General features: G+C 37.7%; 1 protein-coding gene across 2 annotated transcripts in view; it reads right to left on the minus strand.

Annotated features, from left to right (window-relative positions):
• The window catches only part of KIAA0408 (KIAA0408 ortholog), a 36,698-nt gene that overhangs the window by 16,187 nt on the left and 7,755 nt on the right, over nucleotides 1–12,756 (minus strand). The window contains exons 1-2 of one of the 2 annotated variants that reach the window (XM_062186740.1): nucleotides 6,996–7,211; nucleotides 1,771–2,012 (exon numbers count right to left, since the gene is read on the minus strand). In XM_062186740.1, coding sequence (XP_062042724.1) covers nucleotides 1,771–1,905 — 135 coding nt within the window. In that variant the 5' untranslated portion in view covers nucleotides 1,906–2,012; nucleotides 6,996–7,211. Of the gene's footprint in view, nucleotides 1–1,770; nucleotides 2,013–6,995; nucleotides 7,212–12,756 lie in introns of those variants that run through there. The other variant, XM_062186739.1, reaches the window with a different exon arrangement.

The raw sequence follows: 12,756 nt of genomic DNA on the forward strand, positions 1-12,756 counted from the left end.
ATTTTGTTTTGTTCTAGTACTATTGGTTGAACACTGTAATTAACACACAATTATTCTTAGGTGTTTAAATTTTAACTGAAAAGTGATCCCTGTTAAATATAAGAGTGGGAATAAGAGAAGGAGGACATATACAATTTGGGACATGCTCAATCGGACTTGTCCCAAATGGTGGAGTTAGAAACGTGCCAGGGGATTCCAATACAATCTCATCAAGGTGGCATGTACCAATGCCATCTCACTAGTCCAAGTGATCAATTTCAGTTCACAATTGATCACACTGATAGGTCTAAGAGTCAAAGGGATCACACAAACAAGACTAGTGTCTGCTAATACTAACTGATAGAATCAAAAAGGGAGAGAACAATCCATCACGGGAAGTGGGAGACACAGCAGACTCATAGAATGGCAGATGTCCTAAACAGCACTCTGGCCTCAGAATCAGCCCTTAAGGCATTCGGATATGGCTGAAGATGCCATGAGAGTATTTTAGGCATGGAAAGCCCAGACACTCTGGAAAAAAAAATGACCTAAATGAAAGATCTCTGTGAGTGAGATTCCAGTGAAAAGAACGGGGCCATCAAAGAAGGAGGTACCTTTCTCTGAAGGGAGGAGAGAACTTCCACTTTGACTATGACCCTGTCGGAATAAGATCGAAGTCGGCGAACTCAAAAGGCTTCCATAGCCTTGGCAACTCATGACTAGAGCCTAGGGAGATTACTGACACCATAAACAAGAGTGTCAAATTGTTAAGTCAACCACAAGAGTTACTGTGTACTTACTTGTCATGTGGGATCTGTCCTTAATGTGTTGTCCCATGTGAAGTAATGCTATAACTAGTACTGAAACAGTATTTTACACTTTGTGTTTCTGTGTGGGTGCAAACGGATGAAATCTTTACTTAATATATACAAAATTGATCTTCTGTATGTAAAGAGAATTGAAAATGGATCTTGATGCGAATGGAATGGAAGAGGGAGTGGGAGATGGGAGGGGTGTGAGTAGGAGGGAAATTATGGGGGGGGCATTGTAATCCATAAACTGTACTTTGGAAATATATATTTACTAAATAAAAAAAAAATTCTATTTTGAGCCAGCTTTAATACTCACCAATGCTAACGCTTAAAGGAAATATTCCATGCCTAACAGGTTCAGGCATGGACAACAAGAATAAAAAGCTTATTTGTCTTAGAGTCATGACATGTCATTTTCATAACCTTTCTCCTAATATGTACTATAAATGTACCACACCTTGCCAAAATAAATCTCATGCCCATAGCCATTTGCATTTGATATTTGATAACCCTGTTGATTACACTGAGCTGTCTAATGTGTAATTTTCTTTAATAAACATTTATCATAGATTATCTCAGGAAAGATCTGTGTTTTAATTCTTAATTGTAATTTTGCTAATGTATGTCCCACTAATTATTTCTTTATTGCATTTTCCTCCTGAGCCCTGGTGTTTGAAAATTTATTTAAATTATGTACTCATTTTTGATGCCATGTCTCTCAAGCTGGAAAATAATAAATGAATACATTTTAGAGTGACATTTTAAGGTCTTAATTTTCACGCAATGCAGTAAAAAAAGAATAATCCCCAAGACACCATTGGGTAAGACAATGCTATTTTTGGCTTAGTAAATGTCACTGAGACATGCATGTGGTAGGTGGAATAAGAAAAATAAAAAGAGCTTAATAAAAAATAAAACTTCAACAGAATTTGCATTCTGAGATTAAAGTTCACAATAGTCAAAACAAAGGAGCTTGTACCTCTTCTATCTTCTTCTGCATGATCTTCCATTGACTTTCCCATTCTTTTCTTTCATTGTCAAACTGGTCCAGCAATTCCATTTTCTCCTTGTGCCAGTCAATCTCTGTGTTCTCCCACTGCTTATGTAGGTCCATGGCAACAGTGTGAGTGTCAGTGAAGAAGTGTTTCTGCTCCTCTCTGCCTTCTCTTAACTGTTTCTTGGAAGCTTAGAGTTGTTTTTATCTGAAGCAGTCTCAGTTGCCTTTAAAATAAAGCCTAATATAAACACAACGAGACAGAGTTCCAGATCCCATGTGCTTTCTGGAAACATATTTTATCATTTTGTCAAGAGCCATTCACATAAACAAACCATAGAAAATTAGACTCCAAAGAAGAGATGCTTAATTATAGCATGACAACATTACTGTAAAGGTAAAGAAATTAACACAGTCAATAAAGTAGCAAGGATGTCCAAAGTCTTCTTTTCCCCGTTTGAGACCAGATAGCAAAATTATAGTGCACAAGATGGTTAAATGCACCTGCGTGATACAAATATTCCTTTATTTAACCACCTAATCTAAAAACGAATTTTTTTCATGAGTACCTAAAAACAGAAATATGAAATTAAACTGTATGGTCACATGTACATACTACAGAAAATTCTGATGCAAGAGATTTACTGGTTGTGCTCCGATGTAATCTGATAACATATTTCTGTGATTTAGAGTCTTAAGTCAGTGCTGGACTACAGTCTCAATTCTACATTCAGAGATCAAGTCCATAGCTTAGGTGATTACTATATCAACTAAGATCCTGAAGTTGATAGTCAATTTGGGACAGATGTATCAACAAGAAAGTAACTGAAAGTATATATATGTATACACATTTATGTGTGTTTATGTATATCTATATATTTATATACTTACATATGTATATATAGTTTAAAACAATCTAAATGCATGAAAACTATCCTGTGAGACACACATTGAAATTTACCCACGCTTCCTGTTCCTGGTTAGGAGACTAAATACAGAGAATTGAAGAAAACATTTTATTCAATTTGTAGAGAATCCTCTATTACACTAAGTAGTGAATGAAATATTTAGATTTCTAGCATTCATAGTAAGTATATTTAGAGGCTGGACATGCAACTTAAAATACTAGATATGTTAGGCATCTTACATTTCTGAGATTTAATTTATTTTAAAATGATAATATTCACAAATTTTTGTAAAGATAAAATGACATATTGAATGTAAAACAACATGAGAAATTTTCCTAATTTTCTTTTAAATATCTTGCTTTGATTTAAGTTGAAAATAAATAACTGTTAATAATAAAGTCATCTGCCTTTTTTAGTGGGTAGAAGAGCATGTTTAAATTTTTGAATCTTTATTTAAGGCAATTATGCCACTAAGAATCTCTTAAGTTTATTAAACCATTACCAAAATGCCTATAACTTTCCAGCAACAGCCTATGCTAATTATGGCCATGTTCCCAGTAGTCAGTAGCATTGTGGATGCTGGCATTGTAAAATTATACATGCATAACCAGGAAGCAAGTGCCAATTTTGTATTCACAGAAAATGGTGGCATATTTTGTATCCCAAATATAAGATAAATATTGAAGAGTAATTTTATTTTTGTCTAAGACTGTTCTGAACAGACACATCAGAAAGGTAAACAATTTTGAGCATATTTTTTGAGCTGCAATCTATCAATGAATTGTAATAAACTAACAAGAATAAAAAAGTCAACTCCTTACTCAGGGCTTCACCTTCAAAAGTACCCTAGGAATACTGGGATTTTCAATGTTACTGTTCCCTTAAACTATTTGATAAATACATTTTGATATTTATAACCTACTTATCTGGCACTAATGGTTTTATGATTAATTCAGTCAAGACAAATAAGTCAGCTTTAGCAATTAAAGATGCCATCTTATGTCATTTTACCCACTTAGCCATGCTCTATTTCTAACTTCATTTTCCATCCCCTCTAATCTCCCTCCCTTCTTCTGCTACCCTCCTACCTACAAGCCCAGAACTAAAAATACTTGCCATAGCAAATGCCCACTTGCCCCCAAATAAATGTCAGTAGATACATCTGTAAAGAATGTAGAGTTTGCTTTTGTTTATTTTAGTTAATTGTTCATTGATCTTGATTGCCTAGTAATCTTTTAGGTTCATCTAACAGCTAACCCACAGAAAATGCAGACAGTGCTTATTTTCAGACCGGTCGAGTGCTTTAAAACTCTATGTAATTAGCTGTGAGCTGAAATTGTCTTGAGACTAGTGTTTACCACTGGAACTTCTTAGGAAGAATGGAGTGATTTGAGATTTCAGCAATAGTTGTGAACTTAAGCAATCAAAGAAGTTATAAAAAGAGAGCAGACTAATTTCAAGCTACCTGAAAAAGAGGGGCTATGCTATTCCATGTTTTATCCCAACTATCATTAAACACCAGAAATATTCAGAAATCACTATCATAAGGTTTTTTTCCTACAATTTTGTTGTAAGTGGTTCCAGTTTTTCTATTCCTAACTCTTCTTGTACCATTTCCATCTACACTAGAGTTTAGAAGGTGCCAAATGCTTTTTGTTTTTACATACCAGAAGATCATCTAGGAATACTCTAAACAGCCTGCTCTCAGTAACAGGTATCTCTGAATATCAATTTGCAAAGAACAAAACTCATAGCTTATTATGGAGACAATCTATCTACAGAGCATCCCCTTCCCAGCACCAGAGAGATTCCAAGTGCCAGTAAATGTCATGGTTATGGATCAGAAAAGCAAGCTTTTGCCAAGAAAGTTTCTGTAGAGTAATATCCATGCCAATTTTTATAGGAGGACTTCAAGTTAGCCTGTCTGGCATCTCTGTCTTGTCATAAATTTAAATATCAAACATAATGTGGCTGAATATACCACTTCTTTCCTCTAAAAGGGGGGAATGGAATTGTTTCAGTGATTAAGTGAACAAGGGAGACAAGGCTTAAGCAAAGTGCCCAAACACTGGTTAAGATCATAGTGAATACTTCAGAGACGCCTTTCTCTCAGTTTCCTGTCTTTTTTTCCTTTTCCTTTCTTGTCTTCCTTTCTTTTCTCCTTCATTTCCATCATCTATCCCACTCCCCTTGTCTGTAATAAAACTGATCATTTTGATTTCACTTAAGCAGGAAATTAACAGCAGCACGTCTGTCCACGTGAACTCTCATGCTGTCCATGATTCTCTCTTGCTGTTGTACTTGTCAACTGTTTCAAAGATACATGCCAAGTTAATTGTTCAGGAAAACAACTCTTATTCTGTGTAAAAATTTGAATTAAGTCTTACATGAGACTGCTTTGGTTATAACATAAATATTTAAAGAAATCAAACTGAAGGGGTAACTTTGTAGGGACAGAATGTTCTGCAATGCAAAACTATGGGACATAGAGGGTCAGCAGATTCAAAGACTCAATTTTAGTGCTCTGGACTGAAGCAAATATAAAAGTTCTCTTTGTTCCTGGTTGACACCCTTTTCCTCCCACGGATACTGGCATCTATGTGGGAGAGAAGGGAGGATTCCTGCTATCTGGATCCCCCTCCTCATATCTCTTGAGCTCTCAATTTCATCTCACTCCTGCTGGAATTTCATTCAGAATAAAAGTTTATTAGGGCAAATGGGAAAGGACAGAGTGTGCTGCATTACTGAGTCACACACAACTTTCTTCTCTAACAGCGAAGCCAGCATTACATAATCCCTTTTAACCCACTTCCTTTCCCCAGGCTGCAAGCCAGAATTGTAAAAAGTTGTGAGTGGGTTGCATAAGTGTGGTGACGGGAGGCAAATACTTCTGATAACCTTCCAACCCTTCCAGTGAGAAGTATTTAAGAGGAACACAGGGGTCTTGCAATAAATAATTTTCATCTCCCGAATTAGTCTCAGTTTGATCACGGCAACACTTCTTTATCTGAGAGGTGCTTCATTCTTACCACACCTTGGTCGTTACCACTGCAATCTTCATCTCGCCCACTGACATCTGATTTTAGGCAACCAAAATAAACAGTGCTTGGGGAGGTTACTCAATTGCTACTTCTCTGAGATTTTTTGCTGCAGAGTAATTGTTTTCTGCTCTCATAGTTCCTTTTCCTAAATGTAACTTTTTTTTATATAATTGAAGATTTTTCATGTAGAAAAGGTTACATATGCCAACAGGAATGCCACACACAGGAGGGATTTCCTATCTCACATTTGGCCCAAAGAGATTTTGTCTCTGATTCTGAGGGACTGGGAATTCCTATGCCCGTACCTATCTGAGTGCAGCATCATTGACCTCCACAATTTGCCACTTTCTCCATGCTAATATACATCACCTGCCTCATTTGAATGAATTAAAAGATCTCAATTATCTCACTATTTCCCTTTGTTCAGCTGCCAATGCATCTTTCCAAAAACCTATCTGATTTGATTTCACTGCAGAGTACAGGGAAAATTTTTTTATTGTTGTTTAGTGCTATTTAAGCACATTCCTCATGTTCCACCAAGGTCAAGAGATACAGTACACATGCTTTATTCTGAAGGAATAAGTATTGCCTTCTCATTAATTTCTTATTTTCTTTCCATTTCTTTTTCTCAAATCAGAAATCATTCAAGCTGTAGACACACTCATGTTACTTAACTTGCAAAATACAAGCTTTTATATGTCTTGAACTGAAGATACAGTGGTAAACTTTCCTCTTGATTGTACGTTAACCCATTATGAATGACTCAGATTTCAGTTCAAATTACCGAAACACTGATCTTATGGTAGGCACAACCTTATCTTGGATAAAACTTCATTTATTTATGTTTCAGTGCAATTTTCAAATACCAGCAAACTCAAAATGTTAACTTTAAAAATCTTCATCTACATAATTATCGCATTCTAATACTAATTACATTTAGTGAAATCCCATGGGGAATAAAGTGCTTTTTAAATAACTGAGAAGCAGTGTTTGAAAAACAAAGTCTCAAAGAGTGGATGTTACTGTCATTCCAGGGTCAGAAAATCCACCCTAAGCAGCTGAACGGCTTCCTCCTGTGTCAGGACAATCCGTTATCCACCCCACCCACTGTTCTTCAGCCCAGACACACACATCAGCACAGGCAGATGCTGAATGTCAGTGCACTGAAAACATAACCACAGTCTAAAGCAGTTTGAAAGCAACCCTCTGCATCTTGCCAAAATCAGTCATTTGCTTTCAGACTTGTCAAACAGAAACATACCTTTCTGCACCGGGGGGAATTCCTACGGATGCTTGACCACTGGTCAATCTCACAAAGGAAGAAGACAGAGCGGAGAGCTAGCCGTCTTAAAGAGAAGAGTTTCAGTTTGGAGAATCTTGAATCTTTATGAGAAAACGGATCCCAGAATCAGTCCAGCCATTCCACAGAGCGGCAACGACAAGTTCCTTTGAAACCTTCAGCACTTTCTCAAGTCAAAACGCTACTCAGCTCAGTGTCACAGCAGCAGAGGAGACGACCGTGACGTCAGTTCCTTGGAGGCGGCTTTCAGGCCACCTCTTCCAACCAGAGCTCTGTAACTTTAGAGCAGCTCCTACACTGGGTAAACAACTCCTGGTCCAGGACATTTTTAGCTTTTATAATGGAGCCCAGTATTTTCAAACTATCCAGAAGAGCTGGTTGTTAACATCACATGAAGACAATGGCCAATTTTAGATTTCTTTTATTAAGGAAAGTAAACTCATTTTTATAGGTAAGAATTAACCCCCTCCTTGCATCATACCTCTCTTTCACCCTTCTCAGCTGCTGTCAGGATGCACTTTTCAGTGCCTCTAAAAGTTTGTGTCTGGATTTGGCAGAACAACATACGAAGTAAATATATAAATATATATGATCTCCACCATCTTGCGAAAACTGACTGAACTTCTGTATTGAAATAAAAGAGAAATGGGTCTTATAAGAACACCAACCTCACAGCATTTTGTGATTCTCTGATAGCATGTTGCCCATTTCATCATGCTAGTGATGTTTTTACAGTGGGGGAAATCAGAGCCCAAGGGAAAGGATGATACCACCTATTATGGGACGGAAAGACAATAATGACAGCCCTACAAGCTTGTTTTTGACTGAGGTGTGCAGCAGCTCAAGTATAAGGAAAAGTTCCTTAAATCACAATCATATTGGCCTATCCTGAAAATATTAAGAGTCTTTGATTCACCAGCGATATTTCCAGGCTTTTTGTGGCCAGGTACACACATGAATCTCATATTTGGCTTAATTTAGTCAAAAAGTCTCTACATCAATTTCACGTTTATTTCAGCAAACCAGCTAGACTGATATTTAAATAGTAAGGTTCAAAGTGTTTCCCTAGTGTGATCTTTAAAGCATTACATATTCACTTTCTCTTTATTTTCATTGGCTTCCAGATAAATAGCTCATAGGGAGCTGAAAAGTTGAGTAATAGCAACCCGCTAATATTTGGACTTGAATACACACAGGACAATTGAATGAAATCCTGACTCTGTGTTTGGTAAGCCTGACATCATAATCTCAACAGCATTAACAACAACAATACTATAGTAACAACAGAATTTTTCATAACTCCTGGCAAGGTAAGTACTTCAAATAAATCTTTATCTGAACTCACAACAATTGTGACTGTAAATTTTATTAACCCGATCTTCCTGATAAAACTATGGCTCAGAGATGGAAAGGATCTTGCCAAAGTTCATAGAAATACACCCATGTGGATATGTAGGGCTTGCAATAGTTTCCCTAACTGGAGACTCTGGAATTTTGCCAAAGAGATCTAGCTTTCAATTCTACTGCCACCACTTATCTGTGTGATTTTGAATCCTTTGTTTCTTCATTAATGGATAATTTTATTTACTTCATGAATGTGAGAGAGAGGTGTATGTGGCACAGAATAACTGTTAGCTGATGTCTAACCTCTATAGCCACCCTTCTAGGACAAAAAAAAAAGGTGCTGAGAGGGAGGGTAAAGGAGGGAGTTGCCCAAAGCATCAGTATAGGCTTACCTGATAACACTGTTTCCTCTGCCCTTTCCTTCACTCTAAACATCTTAATTTCTATGTATCCTTTGTAAATCAAGTTAAGACTTTTCTAAATCTCATCAGGTAATATATGGCTAAATTATGTTAATTAGGTCACATCCAATAGTATCTATTTCAGTGTTCTTTTCCATGTATATCCTAGTAATTGCTTATTGCAGATGTTGCATCTAATTTTTGTCATGGTATAGTTGGCCATAAATCTCACATGGAATAATAGTGAAAGGCCTTGGCCGGCGCCGTGGCTCAATAGGCTAATCCTCCACCTACGGCACCAGCACACTGGGTTCTAGTCCCCATCAGGGCGCCGGATTCTGTCCCAGTTGCCCCTCTTCCAGGCCAGCTCTCTGCTGTGGCCCGGGAGTGCAGTGGAGGATGGCCCAAGTGCTTGGGCCCTGCACCTGCATGGGAGACCAGAAGAAGCACCTGGCTCCTGGCTTTGGATCAGCGTGATGCGCTGGCTGCAGCGTGCCAGCCTCAGCGGCCATTGGAGGGTGAACCAACAGTAAAGCAAGACCTTTCTCTCTGTCTCTCTCTCTCTCTCTCACTGTCCACTCTGCCTGTCAAAAAAACACAAAAAACAAAACAAACAAAAAAAAAAACTAGTGAAAGGCCTTGAGAAGAATTTTACTATGTTAAACCATGTATTCTCATATTTATCAATAATTTATATATTATATACAATAAATTGAATAATTTATGCATTACCTATATTTTCCACACCATATTCCATATCCAAAAGATATTAATTAAATTAGATACAAGGGTAACAAATATTCATTATAATTCTGACTCTTTACAAAATTCTAAGAAAATTTTTGTTTTGATAAAAGTTCTTGTAGTTATATGCATACAATAAGTTGGCTAAAAAGATTAATGCTGGTGCATGTAGCCCTACAGTGATTTTCAGATAATGTGACTGCCTTAAATTTTCAAACAGGTGTCAGAATGGCTGACAACTTTATGGAAAAATTGTAATTTGTAATGTAATCTAAGTTTACTTTTAAGCCACATGAACATTTAAGACTTCAACTTCGAAATCCACCAATATCACTGCTCTATGTTTTGGAAACAATTATAGCATGCATATCTGATGACATAAAAATCCTACTTTACTGTATTGATACATAAAGAAGTGAATGCCATAACATTTAATAGAAAATAAATGTAGAAACACTAGCTGCTGTCAATTAACAAAAAAGAAAATTCTACAAAGGATGGTAAAAGAACTATACTACTAATAATGAGCCACAACCTAAAGCAATTCAGAAATAGGGAAGGAGGGATGGCTATTGAGTGCATAAATGTCATGAGCAGGTGTTTCCAGACTTACAGAATTTTAGGACCATAAAGAGGTTCTGAAGTCATCTACTTAACCTTCCCAACCTTCTCACTTTACAGCAGAGAGAAGAGGCCCAGATGTTAAGTCATCTTCCCAAGGTCACAGAGCCACTTACTGGTTATGCCAAGAATAGAATCCAGGTCTTCTCCTTCGTAGTGGAGCGCCTAGAAGTTTAACATTCCACGGAGTTCAAGGGAAGGCAATCAGACTCAGGGATAAAAGTGTCGGCTGTGACAGGAGAGTGAGAGACTGACTTCTGGCTTTGTCGAATTTTAATTCACTGTTCTTCTGGGTCCAAATGATGAGCTGATACTCTATCTTTCAATACTGATATAGAGGAATTTTAACTTGATAGTTGAAAAAGTATTGGGATAAACTCAGCAACATAGCCTTAAGTGTGCCTATATATGCCAGATCTATAGTTTTATCTCTGGAGGATTATCCCAAAGCATCACAGAATATTTGCTTATTTAATCTCTTTAGGCAATGAGACTCTTGTTTTTTCAGAGATTGTGTGGGCTTCCGACTCCTTGTTTATATATTTTGTCAATCACTTCTTTATCCTTTAAACACATTTAACAGTCCAAAGGGCATCATGCTTCTATTTTCATTGAGATGGAAAAGACTGAGAAAGAGAATAAGTATTGAAAACTGAAAAACTGAAACCATTCTAGGGCATGTTAGAGTATGGAGGCTATCACAGGTGACATATTTTAAGTTATTCTTCCTTTTAGAATAGTGTCTGCCCTAGGCAACTGTCAAAGTACTTTAAGATACTTGATCTCAGTTTTTTAGCAGAATTCATGAGTCTTAAATCATCTTCAGTTCCAAAGAAAAAGTCTTGGGCATTTTAGCATTCCATATAAGAAGTATTTGTGAGCACCACAGATTCTGTGCCAGTTAGACCACAAGAATTCAAAGAATAAGACAAATCCTTGTTCTCAGCAAGTTCAGTCCACACTGAAGATTCCGTGAAATGTGTCCCACAGGGACTGTTCCCATCCTGAGAAGCCTGCAACCTTGAAATAAATCTGCAAGCAAATTTGGAGACCCTCTCCTGACATATCCTCACATTCCACCCAGGGAAGTATAGTTTAGTGGTTACTGTTACTCTCAGCACATGGAATCACTCAAAGGATTGTAATTCTTCAAAAATGCTAAAGCTGAAACTTTTCCCCCAGACTTTTCAAATCAGACCATCCAGTGGTGAGGTCCAGGCTTCTGAATTCTCAGAAAGTCTCACAGCTGATGCCGTCACAGTGAGTTCTATGTCATTTCAGTCCTAGATGGCGGAGTTTCAACTGTGTGTTAATAAAATAAGTATCATTTTGATACTTCTAAGCCTCTGTTCTGGGGTTCATAATGATAAGAATCAAGCTCAGAGTGTTCATTACCCATGGAAGATGCACAGTTACATGACTGTATTCCAGCTAATGTAGTATTTTCCTCAGTGCTGGATGTTTTTCCCTAGAATCTCAGGACGCTGGCTCTCTCTCTTCTATTCTGAGGCTGGTGACGTGGTAACAGACTTTTCAGCCAAGCAGATCCGTCATGGGGCTTGTGTGCAGGCCATTTCCAGATGACAGAAACATTCAAAAGAGACAGTTTTGAACTATCTGTTCTTTTTAAGTCATAGTCCAAATCCTGAACAAAACAATAACATATTTGGAAGCGTGGGCTATTTAAAACTAGAGACAGACCTTGCTTATAATTTTAAAATTTGTTTTTAGCCTCCCACTTTATTATTTACAGATTCCTGACTTGAGAGGTATTGATCATAACGACAATGCAATAGAAATAAGAAAGGGACTGTTCTAAGGCTTTCTTTTATTTAGTGGCCTGGAAAGAGCTCTGCGGATGGGGACCGACCACAAGAGGGCCATCGTGAGGCACCTCTCAGTGCTGCCGACTTCCAGCGGGAAAGCGTGGCCAAGAGGCTATTTAGGGAGTATGACGGGAAGACACAGGAATTAACACACAAACACCTGGGGCTACTAGCCCACTTATATCCTTTGCTAGAAATGCTAGGTTACTACTGGGTGAAAGCGTTATGTTTCCAGCAGTTGTCTATTAAAGTGCCACACTGAAGAAGAAGGAAGAATTACCGGCTATTCATACCTTGGCACAGAAAATAACATCTAGCACAAAGAAAGGATCAGAACAAACAACTTCATATGGGCAAGTTTTGATTTCAGCTCAATGAAGTTATTTGTTTCATTTATGGTGCATGGAATGGGGGAAGATATGAATGGCAAACCACATGAGTGGGTGATAGATTTCGAGCACTTGGTGCTAGGTGAAAAGAAATATGGCACCATGAGTGTGTGAAGGGTTCAGTGAAGGATGTGGGGATGAGAGTACAGAAAGGGAAGCCTGCAGTCACACTACAGTACAGCCTCCAAGCCTACTCCAATCAGAGGACTTCTGCAGACCCATTCCACATAGCTAAAGTCCCTCAGTAAGTCCATGTGAGTGTGTAAACACAAGGTTGTGATGGGTGATTTGCCAATGAACATCCCAATAATCCATAAAGGAAAAGAGGATAGGAACAGAGTTGCAAGATGATGGCACTGCATACAGCGATAGACATTCAAGATAGACATTCAAGTGT

This window comes from Lepus europaeus, chromosome 3 (genome assembly GCF_033115175.1).
Source record: "Lepus europaeus isolate LE1 chromosome 3, mLepTim1.pri, whole genome shotgun sequence".
Taxonomy (NCBI): Eukaryota; Metazoa; Chordata; class Mammalia; order Lagomorpha; family Leporidae; genus Lepus; species Lepus europaeus.